This window comes from Oenanthe melanoleuca, chromosome 1, assembly GCF_029582105.1.
Source record: "Oenanthe melanoleuca isolate GR-GAL-2019-014 chromosome 1, OMel1.0, whole genome shotgun sequence".
NCBI classification, from domain to species: Eukaryota; Metazoa; Chordata; class Aves; order Passeriformes; family Muscicapidae; genus Oenanthe; species Oenanthe melanoleuca.
Window position 1 is genome coordinate 47,130,601 of NC_079333.1, and position 26,466 is coordinate 47,157,066.

Sequence of the window (26,466 nt, forward strand, 5' to 3'; positions counted from 1 at the left end):
CATTCATATGTCTTTTTATCCATAAATCTGAAGTCCCACCTATGTGCAGAGTTGATAGAAAAGCACAGTGGTGAGACTGACTTAAATGTCCTGTCAGAAAACCTTGCTTTCAGTTGCTTGAAATTTTTAAAACAAACTATTTAAGCTGAGATTTTCAGAATTTGTCAGCTTCAGGCCAGGTTGCTGACAATGTTTCCCTTTTCAGTTTTTACATTGTTTTATACTTAAACAGCATTATCATTTTGAGATGTTCTGGTGCTCCTGGGATTGACGTAGGCATGTGGTCAGCAGATGGGACCCTGAGCCTGGCTTACAAGCCCATTTTCAAGAACATGGTTCATAGTTACCAAAATTATTTTAGTTCAGCTAAATCCATGCAATCATAGAATGGTTTTAATTGTATTCAAATACTTTGCATTCAAAATTTTGTAGTGCATAATACAGATTTGATAGGACTGAGCTAGGGTAGAGACAGGAAGATAGAGCAAAAAGTCTTTTTTTACCTAGCATGTTTCAGTCAATAGATTATGTGAGTACATTGCATTATAAAGCTGTTTTCAAATGATAATGTGTCAGTATTATAAAGTTGTCATGAAAGTAAGGATAATAAAATGAAGGTGTGGTCTGCCTGAGAAGCTCTGAAGATCATGATATGACATGGTACCAAAACCCAAGTAAAAAGGCATGTGCTTTAAGTGAAACCACTTAAGCTTTATTTTTGAAGTTAACTGAAGTATTTAGAGATTCTATGGGATGAAGGAAGACCAGGTTGGTAATCTCTTACTTCCCTTTTCCAGTTAGGATGCAGAAAGCTTTGGTGTTTATCTCTGAAACCCATAAAGTCATCTAGTAAAAGCAAAAAAGGCCAGCTGTGACATTCCTGATACTTTTACTACAAAAATGAATAGGGAAAGAGGGACAATCTCTGTGAACAAACTTCTTCAAGGAGTATCTAATAATTTTTACTTTCAGTTTTAGGGCATATTAAGTGACAGACTGTCAGAGGAACCTAATTTTCTTTCTTTTCACATAATCAAAACTACTCAATTTGAGTGAAACTGAAAAGTAATGCTGAAGTGAGTAGGTCAGTAATTACTTTGAAACATCTGAGCTCAATCTTCTAATGGTACATTAAAAAGCAACAAAAATAAGGCATGACCTGATTCAAAACTTGCTTTTTGCAAGTCACCTTCAGAGGTGGAAAAAAATGGCCCAAAAAGCAGCTTAACAATGGGCAGAATGGCACTTTGGGCACTAACCAAAGCAATCAGCATCAAGTTTAACACTGAAACCAACAAACCATTTGAAATGGCTGTGAAAGCATTGCTTACTACCCCTGAATAGTTCTATCTCTGCTCCCTGAGAACCAGCATTTTTTCCTGGCTGTTCTTAAACTCCATTTTAGGAGCATTGGTTGTGATGGTGATGATGGATCCAGTGTCTGGAAACCTGGCTGTTTCTTTCCACATAGGTGTAGTCAGTGTCTCCTGCTGGGCAGACAGCATGTCTGGCTGCCAGTTGCATCACCCTGCTCGAGCAAATAATAGGATCTTGAGCAATGTATGAAGTGATGATACTTATCCTGACTTGCTGAATGTCTCACCCTTGGCCTACCAAACTGCATTCCTTACACTGCCTGCGTTTTCCTTTCTAGGTGTGCATGTGTGTAAAGAAAATATATACGGGGAATGATGTAGGCTTTTTCATATGGTTTTAAAATATTTTCATAGTATATTTTAAATCATGCTGTGAAAGTCCTTGATTAGACAACTCTAGTTGCCTATTGGCAAAGAGCATTACAGCTCCAGCATTAGCATGCCCTGTGTCCCCAGTTACAGAAATGTTATTAAACATTGTACTAGTGAACTATGACTTAAACTTCCTATTACAGGAAACCATAAAGTTGCAGTACATGAAAAGATCAAAAGCTTGCAAAACCCATAATTCTCCAAGAGGGTTATCCTCACCTAAGGAAACATTTTTATTACCCTTTTCTCCACCTCTACTAATGTATCGTTTGTTCTTACCACGGTGTATAAATGTTCCATGAAATGACAACACTGGAGGCAGAAGAAGGGCACTGTGTAATCTTGGACTGGGATACAGACTGTTTTCCATATAAAAACACAAAATGAATGTGACGTTTTGGCCATGGAAGTGAAAATTTAACAGGAAGGCTTAGTTTTCATATGAAGCTATCTATCCGAGGTGCCTGTCGCAGAAGTTTCAGCATAACCTGCAAAAAAGCTTTTTCTTGTTACTGTTTTATTTTGCTGCTCTCTTCTTAGAAGTGCACTAGGTTGAAGACTACAGATTGGAAAGCAAAAACATTTAGCTTTTATATTCTTTAGGGAGATTAAAAATAGAAAGCAGCCAAGGTAAAGAGACGAATCTAAAATGAATAATAACAATCATAAAAAACTGGAAAATGCAATAAATAAATAAGACACTAAGCAGCATACTAATGATAAAATGTCATTTTTCATAACAGCCTAAATGTGATTAATGATATGCTGATAATTATTCTTTTCCAATATTATTTTTTAGATGTAGTTAGTGAATACTGATATCATTGTCATTGCAGTAGCACTGCAGTTGGACACTTTTGTGTTTTCCCTTTCCTTGAGTTTTACACATTGTCCTTCATCACCAGAAAAAGGCATAGGTTAGAGAAAGTATAAGAAATGGTGGTCATGGGGTCATAAAATAACCTTTGGCTTTGGGTTCAATTTGGGTTCAAGCAGTGCATAAAGAAGTACATCTGAAGGCAAAATTAAAGGTAACACCTTCAGAACTGAACTTGCTGTCCACTAAAAATAAATGGGTTTTCATGTAAAATGTTATGCTGGCAGTAAAATAGCTATAAACATTGGTAGTGTATAAGTATGCTAGCTGAAATTGCCCATCCACAAAATTGTGGTGCTAAAAAAGTCCTGCTTCCTTTTTTTATCTCACAAAGCCAAGGCCATTAATGAAATCTAGTGAGTTCCACTTGAATAGTTATCAGTTTTAACCATTTCCAGGGAGATTTAACTTCACAGCACAGTCCAAAAAAAATGCTTAGAACAAAGATATGAATGAAAGGAGATCTCCACAATCACAAATGCATTCAGTAGCATTGATAGAAAGTGTAAAACCTTACTTGTGCTTGTCCATTATTTAGAATCTGCACAACAACAATTTAAAGGTAAAATATGCAGGCACTGTGCAAAAAATAGTCACAAGGAATAAACCAAATCCAAAAATGAAGTACTGCAATTCTGCTTTATTAAAATGGCAATAAAATGCCCCATTCAACATACATATTGACATATGTGGTATAGAAAAAGGATGCCTGGCCAAAAAATTAATGGTACTGTTGGAAATTGGGTGCAGTTTTGAATATATTTAGTGTTAAAGCACATATAAATGCATTAGTGAAATAAATAAGGTAATCATATCAATTTTCTGTCAGTGGAACCAGTTCTTATATTTGAATTTTGATGATATAGCAAGACTTTTATGAAAGTATATAATTTGTAGTGAGCTATCTGAACAGAATTTCATTAAATTTACTCTTGCATTTTAATCCAAAATAAATATTAAGCATTTACATAAAGTATATTTAATGCTGTGTGAACGCAGGTTTTAAACAGCTCCTTACTTGTGCTGCTTTCTTATCCTTAAGCTATACAGTAGGTAGTTCATTTATGATGGAAGAATATGATCATTTGTCCAACAAGGACATATTTGTACATCTGTGCACTCCCTTTCAGGAGCAGCACAGAGCTAGAATTCATCTCACTCCTGGATTTACTTCCAGTAAATGAAAGGGTTGAGTAACCAGCATGCTGGCTAGACTTCCCTCCCTTCCTGTTCCCTGGGAGCCAGGTCTTTTCCCAGTCCACCCTTCCTTCCTGTCTTAAAAGTGCAATGACAGAAAGATTAAAAAAAAAAAAAAAAAAAAAAAAAAGGAAAAAGTAAAAAGCTATATTGACCTTTTATCCCAAATGGAGACAGACACTGTAAAGTCAGCAGAGAAAGTATGGCATGAGAAGATTTAACAGGAATTACTTTGACTTTTTCTGATGAAATTGTATAGGTGGAATTTAGAGAACAGATGTTATAAGTATGTCAGTGAAGATGCAGAAAGACCTGATTGAAACAACTTTTCATTTATAGTTAGATACTGCAGTTTCTGGAAAGATGTTTCGGTCTATTTGAGGACAGACGTTTTAGTAGGGCTCCTGGACATAGAACAAACGCAAAGGGTTTAAAACTAAAAGAGGGTCAATTTTTACTAACTAGAAGGAAGATATATTTTTTTTACTTTGAGGAGCAGGTTTCCCAGAGAAGCTGTGGATGCCCCATCCCTAGAAGTGTTCAAAGCCAAGTTGGCTGAGGCTTTGATGAGCCTGGTCTAGTGGAAGGTGTCCCTGCCAGTGTTATGGAGGTTGGAACTAAATGACCTTTAAGGTCCCTTCCAACCCAAACCATTCTGTGATGCTATGATTTTATTATTCTTTTCTGGTCTTCCCTAGGAAACCCATTTTCATTGTATTTAATCATTAATAAGCAGTGTTATGCTAACTTCATAAAAAGTTTTGGAAAACAGTAGAGAAGTGAGTTGTTAGTGTATAGTTTGCCCTGACACTAGGTGATTGATTTTTTTCTGAGTATTTATCTGAAGCCTTAACACTTGAAGGCTTTGGTTAATTGAGCCTGAAGTCCTAAAGTGATTCCTTATGAAAGGCCTCCTGTCACTGCTGCAAGCAGTTGCTTCATAATATCTTCCACAGCAACTTGTTTCATATTTCATATAATAAAATCTATTGCAAAGAAAGTTTTCCAAAAATATTACTTATATGGAAACTTTTAATTTAGCAAGGGCAGTTTTTATATCTTTCTAATGCAGCATGTTTAATTTAAGGCCATAATACCTGAATAATAATACTTCATCAATGAGACACAAAGTCTCTCATTAACTTTAGTCTACAACATCTCTATGAATTAGTTAAATCCTGAGGCTGAGTAACTACAAAAGAGTTACTCATGGACTAAGTGTCATCCACAAAAGTTCTCAGTTAAGGCTATAGTGATATTTGTGAATGCTTGGTCTGCCAGTTTTGCTCATCTTAGTCGCAGCATTCACACAAATTTGGTGTTACATGAGATATTAAACTCGATTGTTTTTCCACAAGCATTGAAATGTGCTGGTTTAAGTTTAAGCAGGTGGATAAACCTGACAGTTAATTACATGATCAGTGTACTTGGCATGTAGTGCACACTTCAGCTCTTCCCTCCTGATACTCAGCACTTTGCAGGATCAAGCCCTGCATGGTCTGTCAAAAATCTCCAGATCACTAATTTCTTCCCTATTTTAAATAGTTGGTTTTTTTTTTTTTTTTTTAATTTTCTTAGAATGTCTACAAATGCTGTAGCTATGAAAATTCAGTTGTAATACATGTATTATCCCCTTGTATAATGATGGGGGGACTTTTCACCCTACTTTTTGATCTTCTCACGTTTTGTAGCTTTATGGTTTCCTGTAATAAGATGTTTAAGTCACAGTTCAGTCCAACGTGCTCAGTAACATTTCTTTAATTTGTGACACAGTTAATACTGAGTGAGCAGTAATCTTCTTATCCGGTATGCCACTAGAGCTGTTTAATCAGCAACCTCTAAGGAATAATTCTAAACTATGTTTTGTTTGTTTGTGCCCACAAAGACACAAGAAACTCTAAATATTTTCATGTATATAAAAGAGAAATTTTCAGGTTTTTTTCCTAAGTTTTCATGTGTGTGAGCCTAAGAGTAAGATGTATGCATCTGCATGTTCAGTTGATGAAAATTATTACAGAACTTGTGATGTTTCTCAATATATTCTGAGTTTTGGGGCGGGCATGCCGCAGTCAGATATAACCCCTGAAGACAATACCTCTTATCCATTACTTTTTCTTTCCTCACAGTCTGTTTGAACTCAAATCAATGTTGTATAACAAATCAAAATAGCCTGCTTGAAGAACTAGATGATTTTCTGGTATATTGAAAGATGTTATACACTATTTTAATGCATTTTAATATCAATATAAAGACTCTATCAACATACACTCCAGTGTTGCATTTCTGTTTATGTTTTATAGAATCATAGATTCATTTAGGTTGGAAAATACTTTTGAGATCATCAAGTTCGATCACAAACCCAACACTGCCAAGTCTAAACACTAAACCCTGTTCCTAAGTGCCATGTCCACACATCCTTTAAAGACAGAAAATGCAGAATATCAGGTCACTGCTTGTAGAATAGTTCTCAAAAATGGATGAAAGCAAGAAAGAGCCATTGAATTAATATTTTTTAAGGAGGAGAGAAAACTTGAACAGCATTTCATTTGTTGATTTGTTGTATTTTCCCAATAGGTTATAAGCTCAATGAGCTCACTTTCAGAATATTGTCTACCCTCTATCCTGCGCACTTTGTTTGATTGGTATAAAAGGCAGAATGGCATAGAAGATGAATCTCATGAGTACAGACCAAGAACAAGCACTAAATCCAAAAGGTATGATTTTGAATATGCATAATTGATAAATTATGAAGTAGACTGTGTTGCATTTTACCCATCAGCTTTTGTGAGGTAACACTTGCTTGAAAGTTGTATCTTTTTTCTGCTTGTTCCTGGAATTCTTCTCTTGACTTCTTGATGGATGAAATAATTGTGTCTTTCATGTTATGCTCCTCATAGTTCAAACATAACAGTGATGTAATTATCTTACTGATGTTTTGGATGCTTTCATGTCATTTAAATGCCAGTTTGTATGAACTGTATTTTCTCAAGTGATCAGGCAATAATTCTGTGCCACTTGGAAGAATTTTTCTTACATAGAGTTCTGCTTACACACGAAAAAAATTCACACATTCCTACCCTCAATCTGAAAGCTTGAGAATCAGTCAGAGTTATAGCAGCATACCTCTTAAAAGTAATAATCACACAAAAATAATGATATCAGTAGTTTCTCAGTAATAAGGCAGCAGAGTGATCTTGGTTATATTGAGGTCTGGAAGTGTGATTCAGGTATATTCTTCAAACTTTTGGGTTTTTCTGAATATTTCAGTGCTACATTTGCATGCTTCAGTGAAACAGCAGGAGAATCAACACTGTCAGACCTGGTGTTCAGAAATGCATAGGCACTTCTCCACATTGGGATTATATGATAACACACTAACTACAAAATGCTGGAACAAAGGGGTAGGGGCTGGATTTAGATGCCGAGGTAGAAATAAACCTGAATTAGACTCTTTATATCAGTAGAAGTAGGCAGTATGAAGACACAATTCATTAATTAGGTGTCTGCTTTTGGGTGAGATGAATCCTTGCCTTGAATTGCTTCTTTCTCTCGACTTGTTCCACGACTACCTGCTCATAAACAGCTGTCTTTGGGAACTCCACCCAAAATTTAGTTGAAAGTTAGTTTAGCAGTGAAACAAAACCCCTCTGTCAATTGGCAGTGTTACAGAAAGAATGTATAACAAGTCTCTTCTCCAGTTGATGTAAAACCAAAGGAAACCAAAATGCAAATAACTTGCTTCTTGACTGATCAAGATATACTCTTAAATGCCTGTTTTATTATAAGCACATTAAGTGCAATTGAAATCACTAAAATTCTCAATGTTTATAAGAATTGTGCCAAATTTACACAGAAATCTCACTGAAATAATTTGAGCATTTAACATTTGAATGTTAAATGCTTCAGATGGAATACAGAACTGTTTCTTTAATGTTTAATTTTGCAAAAAGTACTGTATATCATGTTATCTTTTCAGTACACTTTGAATCTTTGATCAGGTTATTCAAATAAGTATTTTTTGGTATTTTTATTGGAAGCTATACACTTCAGACTTTTATTCCTCTGTGTTGTTCCTTACAAGAAATGTGTTTGAAAAGTTTAACAAGTGTTGTCAAAGTTAAAAAATTAACACTGGAAAAGTTTTTAAGAGATAATATTGTTTGGTTGTGAATTCTTCATTGGTGCTTTTAAGGCATTTTTCAAAATTCATGACAAATCTAAATATGAATTTGATAGCACAAGGTTACATTTGCCTCCAAAGTGTAATTAAGAATGGTCTAAATGGTGTCATCAGGAAGGAATTTGAAATTAAATCCATTTGTTAAAGAATCCACAGGTTTCCTTGATTTTGTTTTGTTTTGTTTACTGTTGTGTAACTTTAGCTGGGAAAAAAAAAAGAGGGAGGGAATGGATAAGTGATGTTTAAGCATTAGAAAGAACATCACAGGAACAAGTTAGATTTGGTCTGTTTGTCTCAGATTTTAACAGAATAACAGCACAATACTTCCTGAAATGCTGGCCTGCAGATTGAGAGGTAGAACACAATTCCCTGTTATCTGTTTGTGTAATTACACAATTTTAAGTAAGTTTTTAAATTTAATTTTAATGATATTACAATATGTGCAATTGAAGAAGGCATGTGATACGAATGATGACACTTCTCCAAAATATTGTGTTTCTTGGTTTGATTTTGCAGTGATGAGCAGCAGAGGGACTATTTAATGGAGAGAAGAGATCTGGCTATTGATTTTATTTTTTCTTTAGTATTAATAGAAGTTTTGAAACAGGTAGGACTTCTTAAATTATCCATTAACTAATAAATGATGGAAATTACCAATGCAAGTGAATTTTGGGATTCTCCTTTCTGTTTGCATCTTTAAGATTATAATAAAAACGTGAAGTATATCCTGCATGCTTCTTCACTGCTGTCTTTCTTGCACCTGTATGATACATAGCATTCTGTGCTTATACAGACCTTACTTTGCCAAGTCTTTGGAGCTAAAGTATTTCTCTTCAAGATAAAATAAACATTAAATGGCTGGCTCATTTTAGCTATTTTATTAGCTACATGCTATTTTAACTGATATATTTCTGAATGGATAATAACCATGAGTAATACTTACACCAGTGTAATATATGTGTACTTGTTATATTTTATTTTGTGTTTTCAGATTCCACTTCATCCTGTAATAGACAGTTTGGTAAATGATGTTATTAACTTGGCTTTCAAGCACTTTAAGTACAAAGAAGGGTAAGGCTCTTTTTCATGCAAGAATTCTATGAAAAAGATACTTTATAATTTTTTAATAGTTGTGGTTTAAACAGTATGTTTTCTCAGCTGAGAATTCTTTCTTGTCTCTTGCTAGGTACCTTGGTCCTAACACTGGAAATATGCACATTGTTGCAGATTTGTATGCAGAAGTAATAGGTGTTCTAGCTCAAGCAAAGTAAGCAAAATTCAATATATTATTTCCTCCATAAATATGACAAAGTCTACTCACTTAGCATGTGAATATTCCAATTTTCTCAGTTTCTTTAAGTATTCTGTAGGAGTAAGTCATTTCAGTTCACTGGCCTTCTGTTTATCCAGATGTTCTAGAACATAGGCCTCTAGGGAATCACAGGCTTTCTGCATTTAGTCCAGTGATACTGAATAAATTCAACTCAACTACAGCAGCATTATTTTTCCTATCTCAGCAATGACGTCTATAGAAAGCCCAAAGGGCTGAAGAGAGCTATTTTAACTATTTTTTTTTGTAGATGTTATTTTTTTCTTTAGCTGGGCAAACCTATAAATTACTATCCTCCTACACAGCAACAATATTAAGGCTCTCTGCAGCTATTTCAGCACAGAACTTAATGCATCTGTTTCTGAACCTTTCATTCTTCTTTGAACAGATGACATAAATCACTTTGTGGGTCAGATCTTAAATTTTGAATCTGAAAACAGTCAAACTCAGGATCTCATGTACCCAATATAGCATCTCATTGTACACTTAAACCACAAACTAAGCAGAGGATGAATTTTACTGCCCTGATGTAATGCTGTCTGTCTCCTGACACTTAGTTGTTGCTGAGGGTGAGTCTCAGCTCTACAAAACCAGTCAGTTTGTCTTGATGTAGCTAAAGCAGTTTGAGATTCTGGAAATCATATAAATTCAGCTAAGATCTTAGCTGGGCCTCTAAACTGGCTGGGTCAGATGCAAAAGGAGAAGTTGCATCTGGATCCAAAGCTTCAAGTTGACTGTCAAAGTTCTGACAGGCCCTGCTAAGATGTTTTTATCACTGAAGAGCTTCTTCCTGCTAACCTATTCTTTCAGTTCACTTGGGTTGTCTATCAAAGGGGATAGCAAAAGGTTGTTACATGCTACACCTACCATGACAATTACAATATTTCCATTTTTCCATTTTTATCAAAAAGGGCAGGAGGTCCTGTTGGATGCTCTTTGATTCATGGAAGAGACCAAAAATTATCACAGAGCCCTTTGCCCCAAGTTATTGTAGTTGTTAAGGCTTAAGTGTTGCTGTAATGCTGTATTAGGAAAGAAACCTGAAGGGACAAACTGCCTACATGAATATTTTCAGGATTATAATACAAACATTTTATTTTGAAAATATTACATGTACTTGCAAGATAGCTATCTTCCATCATGGATTTTTGAAAAACATTTCAAAATGTATTTAAATGATATTTTTAGCTCTTATGTAAGAGGTGCATGGTAGTAAAATAATTTGAAAGATGTGGTTATCTAGAAGGACTAAAATCAGGCTGTATGCTTCCTTTGCTCAGTTTATTAGAAGTGAAAGAAAGCTAAACAAAAAAAAAATCTATTCAAATACTGAGTGAAATGGTATTCTATACAACCTTTTATCTTCTTTAGGTTCTTCCTAATTTATATACCTTGCAACACATTTCAGATATTGATTTTGAACTTTTTGAAACTAACCAATCTGAATTCCTAGGTTTCCTGCTGTAAAGAAGAAATTTATGGCAGAGCTGAAAGAGCTGCGGCATAAAGAACAAAGCCCCTACGTGGTTCAGAGCATTATCAGTCTCATCATGGGAATGAAATTCTTTCGCATTAAGATGTATCCTGTGGAGGACTTTGAAGCTTCTCTTCAGTTTATGCAGGTAAAATTCTTAGGTATATAGCTGTGATTTCCCAGACCTTTTTGAACAGGCTAGCCTTTATTTTCCATATAATGTTCTAGGAGATTTTCCATGTATCATTTCAGCATAAACCTACATGCTGCTACTTTCTGCTTGCTCTGAACCCCTCAGTGCTCTGGTCTCTGGAGTGTGTCCTCCCGTACCAACTTTTCCTCTAGTCCCTACACCTCACCCTCCAGCTAGGAGAGGTTTTGTTCTCTAGACCCCAGCCCTTCTACCCCACTATCCCACAGCTGTCTCTTGCCTAGCTGCTCACTGCCTCCAAAGTGAGCATTCCAATATTGACACAGTTACCAGAAAAGAGAGAAACTTCTAATGGAGGAAAACACTGAGGAAGAGACAGAGAATTAATGCAAAAGCTGGATAGAATTTCCTTTGGATGTGTTGTGTTCTTCCACCACACCTTCACCCTGCTTGCTGTAGAGTGCATTCTCTACCCTCCTGGTTTAAAAGTCACTAGTACAGAGCATAGTTCAACTACAATGAATGCTTTAAATTAACAAATTACATAATTTTATAAATGGTAAGAAACTATTCCATGTTTCAGCATTCTCGCTGGTAATGTACAATTGGTTTTCTTCCCACCAGCAAGTTTCTTTAGCTTAATCTTTTTATTCTCCTGTTTTTACTTGGGATCAACCTCATGGTTACATGGTTTGTAGCCTTTCATCCAGTAAAATAAATGTTTTATAGAAACCTCCATGTAAAGATTAGTGTATTGATGGTGTAAGTGGAGAAAAAAATCTATGTTAGATGCCCACAAGTAGGAATTTGGCATTGGAATACAAATATACAGGCATACAGACACATTGAGCTTTTTCTTTTAAGTCCTGAGCAGAAAGCACATTCTGTTTCAGTTTTGCAATATATTGTAAGCCATATTTAAGAGCATATTTAAGACATATTTAACAACTCAGAAAAAGGTAATTTTTCTTCTTACCTTACTCTTACTTATACTAGTATGTGTCAACTTAGTTTAAGTCATCCAGAGCTGGCAAAATACCAAAGTGTGCTCAGCACACTAGACTTGATGAGTGGATGGGGTTGTGGTTTTGCTTTATCCAGTGTTCACTGTTACTAAAATCTGTGGTAAAACTCCTATATAGTAAAACTGAAATTTGGATCTCTACCTTTCCCTGCTACAATATCTCAGTACTAAGTGAATTCTTATATTTACTACTCTACATCATAAGATGCACTGTGCATGTAGGAAAACCTTGTTTGCTCAGTTTGGTGAATTATATTTCAACTCTTTGGGCAGTTTGTCTGTTTGAGTATCTCCATGCAGTGTTTCAACTAAAACCTCTGTCACACCAGTGCTGCTGTAGGAGAGAGAGACGCTTTTAAAGTGTGAACTGATTTCAGGAGTGAGCTCCAGAAAAGAGTGCAAGCTCCACAAAGAGTGCAGAAGCACCTCAGGAATGGCTGAAGCCATGTGTTGTATAATCCTGTTAGCACACAGGAAAAAAAAAAGCATGATGTGAGGTGTAAACTGCTCTGCATGACTGTGGTCAGTGGGGACCTTCCTCATACAGTCAGGGGCTGTTTGAGCTTGGACCTGGAGAAAAAGTAGCTGGGGCAATAGGATTTGTCATCCTCAGAGAAGTTGTACACACAAGTGGGTGGGTGCTTATCTCCCCTCCCTCACTTCCTGAGCAGCACAGCTGTCTGGAGAGTAGTTTGCTGCATGTTTAGGACAAACTCTGTTTCTATTTTTTTCTTAATCCCCAGTTGCAGGCTAGAAATTGTCCTCACATAGCACAATTTCATATTGACCCTCAATATGCAACGAATCCTAGCAATGAAATTCATCAAAAATATTTACAATAAGATTGTTCATTGCCCTGTGTATCCTAACAGAGAATTGCATTCCTTTTTTGGTCTCTCAAAGCATTGTGTAATGCTTTGAGTCCATGTTGACTATTACTTTTGCTCCTGAAGATACACACAGGGAAGGCATGAGGTCAGCTCCTGAGTCCAGCTCCATTTCCAGTCCAAAACACCACCAGGCACAGCTGGAGTCAGTGGAGACTTTCTGGATTAGAGTAACAGCTCCTTGATCTTGACTTATGTCCTGCTTTGTGCTTGCTGCAAAATGCAGATTTAGAAGTAAGAGGCAAATGTTTTCAGTGGGATTTGCAGGATAAAAATAGTCACTGACACGTGATATGCATTCAGCAAACGTTCAAAGGTCTTTATTCTAGCTGATATGCAATTTATGTTTCTTGTCTTTTTTTTTTTTTTATTTTATTTAGGAATGTGCACATTATTTCCTTGAAGTTAAAGACAAAGATATCAAGCATGCACTGGCAGGACTGTTTGTTGAAATTCTTGTCCCCGTAGCTGCTGTGAGTTTATTTTTGATGTTATTTGCATAATTTTTTTAAAATTAGATAAAGCAGCTTGTGAAATAGTGTTTTACTGACATGAAATTTTCTTTCAGGCTGTTAAAAATGAAGTGAATGTCCCCTGTCTGAGGAACTTTGTTGAAAGCCTGTATGATACAACGCTTGAACTTTCATCACGAAAGAAGCACTCATTGGTTAGTAACCCTAAAAAGCAGAGGTTAAAATTCTTTGTCACAAATATTTCTGAGCAAGACTCTTGGGAAATTGCAAAACATTTTATTTGCATTTGTCTATAACTAATACTTTTCTATTTGCAGGGAAGATTATTGTGTTTGCAGAAAATAACTGTCTTTATTTTACTCATTATATGACCTAAATTAGTTTGAATCAAATATGTTGTCAGTTTCTGGTTCTGTGATTATTAAATAGTTAGGTTTTCTCACAGTTGAAATGTGTAAACATTAGGAGAAGAGAAAGAATAGAGTTCACTGCTTGTCAGGCGAGAACAAATGAGGCATGTGGGAACAGCTCTTTCACGGGTTTAAATAATACATTTTAGGAAGGAAAAAATGTATAACACATGCCCTTTTAAATCCATAACTTGGCTACTGTGTAGCTCCCTATTTCTTATTTTTTTCATGTGAGATGAACAGTGGCACTGCAGTATATTTTTGGAATGATGAGTTGATCTGAATTAAATGAGGATCTGAGTCAGTTTGATGCTGGCTGCCTTAAGCAGTCTGTCTCTCCAACTGGGTCAGCGCCCGTCAGCAGTGTGGCATTAGCTAATTCATTTTGAAGTCTTGGACCTTTTAAGTAAAGAAAGTTTGCCATTTGTCCTCCCTCATTCCAGGGGAAAGTCAAGAAGACTCCCCTGTTCCCAGTTCTTTCGGCAGACGCTGGTCACTGGCGCTGGTGAAAGTGCTGGGAGGACTGCAGGAGTGTGCCTGAGCTCTCTGCCTGTTACAACATTCCCAGGGGACAGTCAGAGCATCCCCTGGGGCACAGTCCTGATCCAGTTTGGATTAGTGGGAGGCTTGAGATGGATTTCTGATTTCACTCTGCTTGCATCTGTGTGGCTCTGTTCCACTCCACCGAGTTAATAAAACATTGTTGGAACTGCAGCAGGGTAGAGCTTTTCTGCACAGTTTTTACATTAAATAGAACTTCCCAAACTGTGGCCATGCTTGCCAAAGTCAATACCACATTCTTGAGAAAGGATTGCACAGCTGGGCCCTTGCATTTGATTGCTTGTCTACACATACCACACTGGAGTCTACATAGTTAAAAGTGACAAAATAGAATAGATTCTTGTAAGGGTGTGATTAGAAATACAAACATTGCAAGGAGGAGGAGGAGGGGAAAGGCAAACAGCAGACAGAAATAGCTGCAGTGCATATTTCCAGGCTTCCAGGAAGAAAGCAGCCTCCTTAAAGTCTGAACAGGACCAAGATCAGTGTTTGGTCGCCATGTACTCACTGTACAGACAGGATGGGGGAATTAATCTTGCTTTTCTATCTAAAAGTACCTCATATGAGCTGGTCATTAAGGTTCTCTTGGTAGTGGATGTAGAGAATTAGGAAATTCCAGGAGATGGTTTATCTTCCTCCTAGGGATATTCCTTAAGATGGGTTGTAACACTCTTGGGATGTTACTAAATTCTGTGATCCAACCAAGCAGTCAATGGTATACTAAGAAAGTCTTCTGTGGGAAGACTTCAGTTATCCTGTCCTGTATGTATTTTGTACATGAAAATTATAAAAATAAAAATTAATTTACATTTGCCATTTGCTCAAGAAATTAACCTATGGCTATAGACAGTTTATGTTATGTGTTACTGGAAGAGAAGCTGAGATTTATTATGTGTTTATACTGTGACTGAAGTTAGAATTTAGAGATAATTTTTAAAATAATTCATCTTAAAGTGCTCATTACTGTATTTTTGTAACACCTTTTAAGTCCTGGCTGTTATTAGCATTACAACTGAAACCTTAGTCTTCTTGAAATATCAGGGTCAGTTTCAAAATCATTAGGTGCATTTTAGCTTATTTTTCAGGGTAACATTTACAAGTGCTAAAGTAAGTGTCGACAAAGAGACTGGGTTCCAGTATTTCAAATTTTATGTTCTACTTTGCTTTTTTTTTTTTTTTTTTTCACAAGCTGTAACTCCCAGCACATCCAGGCATACCCTGTATTTTAATACAATTCTTTAGGATGTTTGACGTGTCTCACGGTAAATATTGTGACTGCAGATTTTGAGGAGCAATAGTCATCTGATTCCCAAGTTCCAACAATCTCTGTGGGTCCTGTTGTTACAATAATAAAGTTTAGTTATTTCCATGCTGTTATTTCTCAGTAAACTGACAGAACTTAGCCCTGAGAGTCTGTAAAATTGTGCCATCTTACACTGCTGTGAGTACACGTGCTTGGTTTTAGTTCATCCATGGAACATATCTGTAACAGCTGTAACAGGCTCCTTTTAAACAGTACTGCTTACTGATGTGTTTATGTTGGCTAGCTTGTGTTGCACAAAATGGAAGAGTTAGAGCTTCAGGTTTACAGTAGCTCTATTAAGTTGGTTTTGTGTTGTGTAGACGTGCAAATAACGCTGTACCGACATCCATCTCCTGTTTAGGCTTTGTACCCCTTGGTAACATGCCTGCTTTGTGTCAGTCAGAAGCAGTTCTTTCTGAACAGATGGCATGTTTTCCTCAACAACTGCCTTTCCAACCTCAAGGTTAGTATCTCCTGGTTTTAATATTCTATTCAGACTTCAGTATGCACTGTTGCATAGCCTTTTTAAGCAAATGTGCTGAGTTATTGCTATTACCTGATTCCATACATAATTTTATTCTTGACAATACAAGTTCTTTAGCTGTGCAGGTTTTTTCAATAGCAACAAAGTATTCTTGGGCCTAGTTTGAATTTTTACTGTTCCTCTAACTCTGTGAAACAGAAAAAATTGCTGATGAAAGTCGTTAGGTTGAGTGACATACCAAAACTGACCTAGTAGTAACCTGCTTTTTCCACAAAAGCATTGGAAACAAAAAACTTGTTGTTACTTTTTCAAAATGGAACTACTTGCAGGACACTGATTCCATGGCTTGTTTCACTCATGTTAAATGTTTGCATTATAAAAACCACAAACAGTTTCAAGTTACAAGCTTCAGAAAAGGCAAAGCCAGCTGGGAATATATATTTTTCTTAAAATTAAGGAGATCCTGACAGATTATTTGAAACTGTCAGAGAAAATATAAGAAAAATTGGTCCTATCTTACTGATTGAAAATAAAATTGGAATTTATCTTGCAACCTGTAATGCATTGATATATATTTCAATGTATAGGGTTCTCAGAAAGATCTTTCTTTCTCTTTGGGGAGAAAATAAGGTAACTGAATACGTGGCTAAAGTAAGAAAGTGGTTGGTCACTCCTTCCCAGTACAGAGCAGGAGATGCCTCAACCATTGAACAATCTTTTCACCAGACAGGCTGGCACCTCAAAACCCAAGCCAAACTCACCCAACTGGAGGAAAACCTGGAAATCCATCTGTTGGAGGGAAAGTTTTGCACATCAACACCATGAATTTGGACAGATCTTGCTCATGGACATGCCCATAATGTCCCTGGATGTATCTTAGGCTTTTTATCATCTCCTCTTAATCCTGTTTCTGCCATGCAGCTTGCTGTTGTAACAGAAAGCTGGTCCACTATTTTTTGAAAACTCCAGTGGTACTGGTCTCAGCCCTTTTCTCCTCCCTCTTTCTCAATGGACCTCACAGCTAACTGTTCATCACTGGGATATTTGGACATTTGCTAATTTGATTAATGTGCCAAGTAAACTTTGGCATTCCTTTTACTATTTATTCTAAACATGTGCAACAACCATTGTATGCTGCTATAATAAACAAAAAATTACATTCAATTTTCTGTCTGTATAAAACTTCATTGGGTAAAGTGTGTTGTCAAGGAGTTGAATGGAAGCTGGAGCCCAAAACCAATATTTCTGTTCCTAAGCTTGTGACAGATGCCACGTTGAAAGTTGAAGTTGTCTCCCATATCACTGGCAAATTGTCTTCCCATAATTTTGCAGGACCCAGAGCAATACACTTTCAGGAATTACTGATGGCATCAGTTGCAGTTTCTTTGATCAAACCGCAGTCTTTGATCCGTGACTCAACATTTCCCTGCCGAAAATATCTCAGATTTTTGCCATGGAGATTTGCCCTGTGGGCCAGGCAATTCTTATCTCAGGTCAAAGTGTACTGGACTCCTTCAAAGTTTAACCCAGCAGATGGCTCAGCATGTGGGAGACCATCTGATTGGACTGCACTTGTTTTTTACTCAGACAGCCCTTACAACTGCCACAGAAACAGAAAACTGCATTTGACTGAAGACACCCAAAGACAATCCTGTACTAGGTTCTAAAAATAAACAGCAATCCAGACAGATAAACCAATTCTGTCCAGCTAATCACAGATGCCATGTTAATTAGGACAGCCTAAGCATCCATAGATTTTTGTCCTTTCACTTTTGAGTATATGTGGTACATTCCCTTATCTGTTCTTCATACCAGGCCTCCACCGTAGGGCAACAACTTTTGAATTGATGTAATTTACTGAATAGGAGATATTCTTTTCATAGTCAAATTATGGGGGTTTTCAAAGAGAGGTTTTAAACTGCAACACGTATCTATCTAATTTAACTAACTTGATACTTGGGTTTTTCAACAACTTGAGTAATAACAGAAGCAGGGCTGGATGCATGAGCATCCTACACCTACAGGAATGGAGCACTGAGCAGTTGTGAGGCTCTATCTTTTTGTGGTTTCATTATCAAAATACTGAACCTTGGCATCCATTAAGTGTAAAACTTCCTTGCTAATTTGTGCCTGAAATTTTTTCTTATGTGATACATTTCTCTAGAATAAGGACCCAAAAATGGCTCGAGTTGCACTGGAATCTCTGTACAGACTACTGTGGGTTTACATGATCAGAATTAAATGTGAAAGCAACACAGCTACCCAAAGGTAAAATGCTTTATTTGTAATGAAAATCCATTGGAATGTGTGTTGCCAATAAGGAGGTTTTATAGTTCTCCTGAATTCCTTCAAATTGAACCTATTTCTGCTGTGAAGCAAGAAACTCAACTGTACACACAAAATATTCCCTCTTGTGGCACTGTCAGTTATTCTGCCACCTATGAAAATTGCTATATAAAGTGTTTCTGATTATGGAAAAAGTCACTCCTTGTTCAGTGTAAGTAAAAAATACTTTTATAGTGACCATTGACTGGTTAATTTACTTGTAATGTAGCAATGAAATAAAATAATTACACTGAATTTGTAGCAAAGGATCAGAACAAGATAACCCATTACATTTTCATTTCAAAGGAAGTTTCTTCTGGTCTTCCTAAATGGGGTGTCCTGCTGAATGAGGTCTGTGAGGTCCAAAAATGTCTCATGTCTCTTTTTCTTTTACAGTCGACTTATTACTATTGTCACAACCCTTTTCCCAAAAGGGTCCCGTGGTGTTGTGCCAAGAGATATGCCCCTAAACATCTTTGTGAAAATAATCCAGTTTATTGCACAGGTATGGGAGAACCATGCATGTATCTTTCCATATAATGAACAACTTCTTTTCCCCATAAAACAATTAATAAATAAGTAAACTTCTAATGACTGAATTTTTTGCAGCCCTGTTGGCATTGTCTTTCATCTAGGGAATGATGGAATTATAACCTGAGCTGAGGCAAACTTCTTTAGAACAACAGGTTTTGATTAACCTCATTCCACTGAAAATAGATTAAAATGTGTTCACTTCAACTCACATAGTGACAGTTTTTAAAATTTTCAGCAAGGAAAAAATGCATTTATTGACACACACTGTCAATAAATTTCAAAATAATAGGCCATGTTTTATCCTGATCTTGAATCATCCCTGTTGTACAGGGCAATAAATTGCACTGCTTTCAAAGATGTCAACCAAGTTCAGCATGGAGTTGACACATGTAGTTTTCATCAGTTCAGATGGGAGCTGCTAAAATAGACTAACCTGCAGTGCTGGAAGTTTCATCACTCTTATGACTTAAATTCAGAAAATTTTCCCATTGAGCAAAGCACTTAAGCACGTACTTAAAGTCTGTGAATAGGAATGAGGCAAACAGATGCTTAAAACCTTCCCTTCACTGTGCCATCTGTGAACAAGCTCTCTTTATGTAAAATACTGTTAGTGCCATAATTACTGCAGTTTAAATGAAATAATTAAAAGCTTTATTTCCAAAATGGATAATTTTCTATTTAAATGCTATACATTTTTGATTTTGTCAACAAAAAGCATTGTTAAAAGCTTAGATCTGATAATATGTTCTACATACTTCTAAAAATCTGTTTTTCTATATATTTAAATAAACCCTGATTAAACTGGTTTTCAGTGTTCTGTAGCCTTAATGATAATAACTACCAGAAGTGAGCATCTTAATGATTTGCAGTATTTTTGCTATTTTAGGAACGTTTAGATTTTGCAATGAAAGAAATTATCTTTGACTTCCTTTGTGTTGGAAAACCAGCAAAAGCTTTCAGTCTCAACCCTGAGGTATGATTTACATCTGCTTCTGCTTCTTTTTTTAGTTTGTATGCATTGCATTGTGCTACATTTACTTCCTGGTTACATTCTAAGCATGCTTTCACCTTTGTCCAGTTTTCAGGCCAAATCTTGAATCTGTTTGAACTTCTATCTGTAAAATACCACATTGTTTATGCCTTTCTGATGTTTTCTCATTGAAGAATATCAAATGTGAGCTAGTGCAAATAAAAAACAAAATATAAAACAAAAAGAAAAGTATAAATAAAACTATTTTTTGCAGTATGAACTTATCACTCTGCTGTTGTTGCACACAACAACTTAAACTATTTGAATACAACAGTAATTTTTCTGTAACAGTGTCAATGTTTTTCAAAACAGAGAATACATGAAGCAAGAAAACTTGAAAAAGAAAACACTTTGATAAAATTTTACTACTCTGACCAGCAAAGCTCCACTGATGTTGGTGTCATGAGTCAGCTTCCTAGTGCTTTTCCTAGAGAAAACAATTAGAAATTTGAAAAACTTTTTAAAAATTAAAATATAAATAAGTACTAAAAGAATAAAAAATCCTCTTAAAATGTAGAAATCCTTGAAATTTTAAAAATATTTTCCTTTGAAAGTTAAGAAAAAATGCAAAATAATTTGTGATCCTCTTATTAACATGTCTATTAATCTTGCAGAATTAAACTGGTGTAACTCTTCACTAAGTTGTTAAAACAGAGTGATTGCCTTGCACAAATTATATTTGCTACAAAAAGTGTGGAAAAGTAGATTAAACTTTGTACTGTCAAAGGCAGGAAAAATGAAAAGCAAGCTTTACTTTGAACACAGCTTTCATCTTTCTGTAGCAGAGTAAAAAAGAATGAAACAGAATTTTTGAGCGGGCAGTCCACACCATGCTCTGGGTCAGCCACCTGCAGCATTGACTGAGAAAGGTCCTACAAAGGGCATTTTGTGTGAGCCCAGCTGAGAGGGGGTGGACATAGTCCAGCTTCTTGTTGAATCAACATCTGAAATTTTGCTGCTTCTCAACAGCATTGTTAGTCTGAAAAAAAAAATATAGCACCACTTTTTTATGTACATAGGCTTTAGCATTCTGAAAAAAAAATCCCCATAATCTGTGTAAATGCATCTCTGGCTTAGTTTTTGGAACACATTCCAGAGAAACTGAAAACATTCTTGTCTTTCAATCACTGCAATGCAAAGCTTGCAAGTTTTCCTCTGGTGCATTCCCAGAAGGCATTCAGGTCACTTAGATTCAGCTTCCTAATATTTTCATATTGTAGTTTTGGCATTGAGCATCATTCCAGACTTTTCTGTCAGTATGATAGACCCTGGGGCCTTTCAAGGCAGTTATTGATCTTTTTTTTCACAACAGATGTAGGTCATTTATGTTTAACTGAAGGCCCATTTAAGATGCATTGCTACACTACAGATCATATCCAGGTATTTTGTCCTGAAGATAAAAAGATTATGTGCCAATGCAAATGCTTAAAGTTCTGAGAGGAGAGAACATTGCTTGCAGTGGAAATAAGAATTCACTATTTATTTCATGAGCAGTTGTTGGGAAATATATCTGACTAGTTAATTTAGTGAAGATACAGAAAAAATGCCTCCAAATGCATTCTCAAAATAGCAAAGTGAATGAAGAATATGAGTAGAATATGATTATTTGATTCTGGTACTCATCAATCTTCTAAACTTCTCTAAACAGAGAATGAATATTGGCCTGAGAGCTTTCTTGGTAATTGCTGATAGCTTGCAGCAAAAAGATGGTGAACCACCAATGCCAGTGACTGGAGCTGTCCTTCCCTCTGGAAACACTCTCAGAGTGAAGAAAACGTACTTGAGCAAAACTCTTACAGAGGAGGAAGCTAAAATGATAGGTCAGTAAGAGAATGGACAATATAGAAACGTGTGTGAGAGTGGATGTGAACGTGTTTTCAGCATTTGAGCAGAATAGTTCATTACTGTTAAGTATTTGATTTATTTTTGTGTTGTAAACATTTAATTTGATGTGTGTTCTGATGAAATGTATGGTTCAGTTCAACAAATGCTGCTTTTCATAGGTTGTTCTGAAAAGTCCTCAGTTGTGCTCCAGAAGAGGTAGCCTGTATTCTGGGAGGGTTTAAAGACTTTAATTTTTCATTAGTAGTCTTTAATCTTCCAGTGCTGATAGCTGTGTTTATTCATGGATATTCATTCTATAAGAAACAGTGCCTGTGCTTGTAGACATACCAGGTTTGAAAACCATCAAAGATTGCACTGATAGCCTCATTTTAATTGCAATATCTTAAACTTTCAAAATGGCAAAACTTTTAAATGTAAAATAGTATTATACTGAAGTGCCTATGTTATTAGCACTGCTTTCTTGGGCTTTGATGTAGAGCAAGAATCCTAAGCTGTAGAAGAGCCTCTCTGTCATGCCCTGAAGGTGCAGGGTTTGTTGGCAAAAAAATAAAATTTGGCCACTCACCTTCACATTTCATTAAGTCCCCAAAGTTATGTGAATGAAGTGAAGTCTACATAAGTGGCAAAGACCTGTATTATACTGTGCTAAATCATTGTAGTAATATCAAGAAAATAAGAAGTGTAAGACCCACTGCTGTTGAAGTATTTGAAGTATTTGAAGATAGTATTTGATAACAAATGTTTACACAATTAGCCATTTCATTGCTGTTTTATGATCCAGTATTCCAGTTTCCATGTATAATATGTAAGCATTCCTTCTGGAGCAGGCAAAATATTCTGGTTTTGGATCAGGATATCATTACTAGTAGAATATGCTATCTCATGAGGAAAGCATTTCTTTTTACTTCATGAACACAGCATGACTAAGAAACTTTCTTTTCCAGCATATATATATATATATATATATATATATATATATATATGTGTATGTATGTATCTATGAATATCCCAAATAATACAAAAAAGTATGTTTTTTCAGGTATGTCATTATATTATTCTCAAGTAAGGAAAGCTGTGGACAACATACTCAGACACCTTGACAAGGAAGTGGGTCGGTGCATGATGCTAACCAACATCCAGATGCTTAACAAAGAACCTGAAGACATGATTACGTGAGTGCTAAACACTAATTCCCATGAAACATGGAGGTGTCATTTTGGAACTTTTTCTCTATTTCTGTCCATCATGAGTCATCAGAGAAACAGCAAGAAACATTTAGCTTAATTAGTATACACTTTGAAAAAAATGCTTAAGACAAGTTGATTGTGCTTCTTTGAATGCTGCAATGTTTGGAACTGAGGATGTTCTTGATGTAGGTAAAATCATGTGTGAATCCCATGATTGTTTAGATGGTACAAGCAGAATGCTAAAGTAGAAAACCTGGCAGCCTATTCTCAGAACACTGTCTCAGGGTATGTTTGCATCACTGAACTTCAAAATGAATGCAATGAATTCTGTAAATCCCTATTAATAATAATATTCCAAAATTCCCTTTGCTTTTCATGCCTGTAATCGAAATCAAATCTTAATTAAAAACCCAAGTAATCTTGTGATAAGGCTTGGATTTAAGCAGTATCCCACTGGAACAGAATCAAACCAGTGTGCTTCAAGCTGTGTTGAACAGCACCATTTTTCACTTTCATCCCAAATTATTAGTGAAGGAAGTTTTCTGGAGAGAGTTCTGGTGAGGTGAACATCAAGTAGAGGTCAGAGACACAGAGACATCATCTACATGCAGAGCACAGACTGTAGAGATCTCAGCTGTAAGGAGAACTTGTATTTCTCTCTTGTTAGAGCAGTGGATGTGGTTGTTATTCTAGAAAAGAAACAAGCCCTGGAAAAAAGTCTGAGATGTAATGAAAAGGACACTCGTCTCTTTGAGATTTTTTTTATTTATTGCTCAAAAAAGTCAGTTTGCTGGGAATACTGTGAGTGGTAGACTGACTGCAGTGACTGGCCAAAATTGAACTACCTTCTACAATTGGTGCAATCTTTATGTTTTTGTACCTCTGCCCTTATTTGTTGGAGTGCCTCTAGGTAAGCTGTGTCACCAGCATTGCTTTACGTTATTTATATTCGTAGCTAATATTACTATCCAATAAAATTTAATATTTTTCTTGTAGTCCTACCCAGCATCCTGTTCAGTTCTCACACACAGTTTTCATAACCATTTTTGGCGTTCGGGCTTTTGTGGTGGGGAAAGCTAGTTTCAAAACTCACATTTTATTCCCAAGAGATAATTGCAAAGTGAAACCTTGGGCACTAAGATAAGAAGTGTACTCAGTCTTAGCTATAAATACCCTTTGGGTGGGTTCTGAGCATCACCAAAATGTTGTTTATTTTTAGAGTCAGCGAACAAATAGACCCAAAAGAGTTTTAAATTTCAGGAAGTCTTAAGATTTGGTGGTAACTTTTGTCAGAAACATGAAGATTGGAATATTTAGGTACTGCCTTTTGTGTTGTACTTTATATCCAAATGAGCTCTAATTTAATATAGACACTTGAAAGACAAACCACATTATAACACATTTTTACTTGTTCTTTCAAGGGAAAAAATATTTGGGATGCTTAATTATCAGTTGATCTCAATCATGTGAACTCACAAAAAACATCAGTAGCTATTATTATCAGGATTGAAAATGATCCTTTCAAAAACTGCATTGTGGATATGTGGAAAAGCCAACATTGTTTTTATGTAATGTCTTCCCATTTTGTTTACAAAATTCTATGCTTCACTAGAGTTACATATTTATTTTGAATTCTTATGGGCTTTAATTGCTAGATATCACACTATATTTATGTACATTTTAAAGTTGTTGCTTCTGTCATAGTTACATAAAGTTGATTTGTAAACTGCATAAAATGAATACCATTGTGGTATTTTTATTAACAAATAAAATAAGAACCAGAGGGAAGTAGCTAGGCAGTGAGCAGACAAAACATTGTAAAGTATGCAGATTCTGGAATTTTCTTTGGCAGTGTTAGACTTGTTTCTTGACAATATTTAATTAGTGATCCTTTAAGCACTTATTGTTGAAGTAATAAATGTCAGTATGGAGGATCTTATTAAAATCCTGAGTAAGAAGCATCCTTTGCATCCTGCACTGGGATATGAATTTCAATACTGGCTATAATTACTTTCCAACATTTAGTTAGAATAGGGCATCCTTTTCTAAAACACAAACTTGTCCTTGCAAGTGCTTCAAAGGCTCCCCTTTCCTCCCTCGTGTGCTGTGCCTGGTAGCTCAGATGGTACAGTTGGGAACTTGAGCCTGAGGTTTGGATCTTCTCCTGCTACTCTTCTGAGCAGCTGATAAGCCATGGAACACCCACAGATTTTATATTTATACATAATTACTCATTTGCCTTCAGAAGAGTTTCCTCTCAGACTATTATTTTACAAGTCTCCATTTGAAATGCACAAACTCTGCCCTCACTAGGGTCTGAGCATAAGGAAACTCTTCAAAGTTCATTTTCCATTTCAAGTCATCAAGGAAGACTTGTTTTCCCTGCACATAAAATCCCAATGGCACTTTAATGTTTACAACTGTAAAAATACAGGATTTTGTGCTAGTTGTTAATCCAGCTACTAGTATTTGCTTTAGTGATAATAGTTGAAAGGGATTTGTTTATAACCAAATTCTCAGTGAGATATCATATTTTACTCCTTTTCCAGTCAGTTGCTGACACTTTTCAAGTTTTATCTGTTGGAATACAGATACAGTGAGACAGTGGTAATTAATCATGAGTATAATTTCTCCTAACTGTACCATTAAGACAGTTAATTCAAAATCTGTCAACATTTTATTCATGTAATATATATCCAAGCTGATAAGTAGGGTGTTAAGAGACAGTATGGTATTCCCTACAAAACAGTCTTTAATCTTAGAATTAAGTAAGGCTAATATCAGTTTATGCCTTTACTCACTGAACTGTACTCAGTGTTACTTACTGAAATAATGAATACAGAAAACCTTCTTTCAGACTGCATTGCATCCAGGCTTTCTCTGTGACTGAGCAAAAAGTAAGATACCCAAATGCAATGTCCTCTAGTGGGTGGAGAGACAGAGTAATGTAGTAACCAGGGCAATGGACCGGGGTGCAGGATAACTAAGTTCATTTTTTGTTTTGTCACTCCATTTCAGTGTGGTGTTAAGTAGCTTACAATGATCCTTCGTGTCTCTTTTTCTCCCCTCATTCTTTTCTAATTCTTTTGGAAGCCTATAAAAAGAGGAACAGTCTTTCTCTGCATGTTTATAATATGGCCTTTAAATAGGACCTTTCTTTTTTTGATTCTTCCAAAGCATATTACAGGCTAATAATTACTAATATTGTGGGAAAGACTGCACAGTTTGAAATACTGTTATGCATTGGTAGTTTCCTCTACAGTCCATCATCAGATAATAGATGATTGAGATAAAAATGAGCAAATTTTTAAAAATCCACACTTTGGGGTTTATCTGAAGGACTTGTTTCATCTGCATACTTAAAAAAATGTTGAAAACAAGTTAGAAAACAACTTCATCTGTTTTGAAAATAATCAGCAGCTGAAACTTGAGCTACTTTTAGAAGA

General features: G+C 35.9%; 1 protein-coding gene across 4 annotated transcripts in view; it reads left to right on the plus strand.

The window, feature by feature from the left end:
- FRY (FRY microtubule binding protein) overlaps positions 1-26,466 on the plus strand; it is a 189,255-nt gene that overhangs the window by 78,934 nt on the left and 83,855 nt on the right. For all 4 annotated transcript variants that reach the window (XM_056485463.1, XM_056485469.1, XM_056485455.1 and 1 more), the window contains exons 4-16: positions 6,397-6,536; positions 8,519-8,609; positions 8,994-9,073; positions 9,189-9,269; positions 10,786-10,954; positions 13,249-13,341; positions 13,437-13,535; positions 15,977-16,078; positions 18,264-18,367; positions 18,821-18,929; positions 19,845-19,931; positions 21,637-21,808; positions 22,873-23,005. In XM_056485463.1, the coding sequence (XP_056341438.1) occupies positions 6,397-6,536; positions 8,519-8,609; positions 8,994-9,073; positions 9,189-9,269; positions 10,786-10,954; positions 13,249-13,341; positions 13,437-13,535; positions 15,977-16,078; positions 18,264-18,367; positions 18,821-18,929; positions 19,845-19,931; positions 21,637-21,808; positions 22,873-23,005 (1,460 nt within the window). The remainder of the gene's footprint in view (positions 1-6,396; positions 6,537-8,518; positions 8,610-8,993; positions 9,074-9,188; positions 9,270-10,785; positions 10,955-13,248; positions 13,342-13,436; positions 13,536-15,976; positions 16,079-18,263; positions 18,368-18,820; positions 18,930-19,844; positions 19,932-21,636; positions 21,809-22,872; positions 23,006-26,466) is intronic.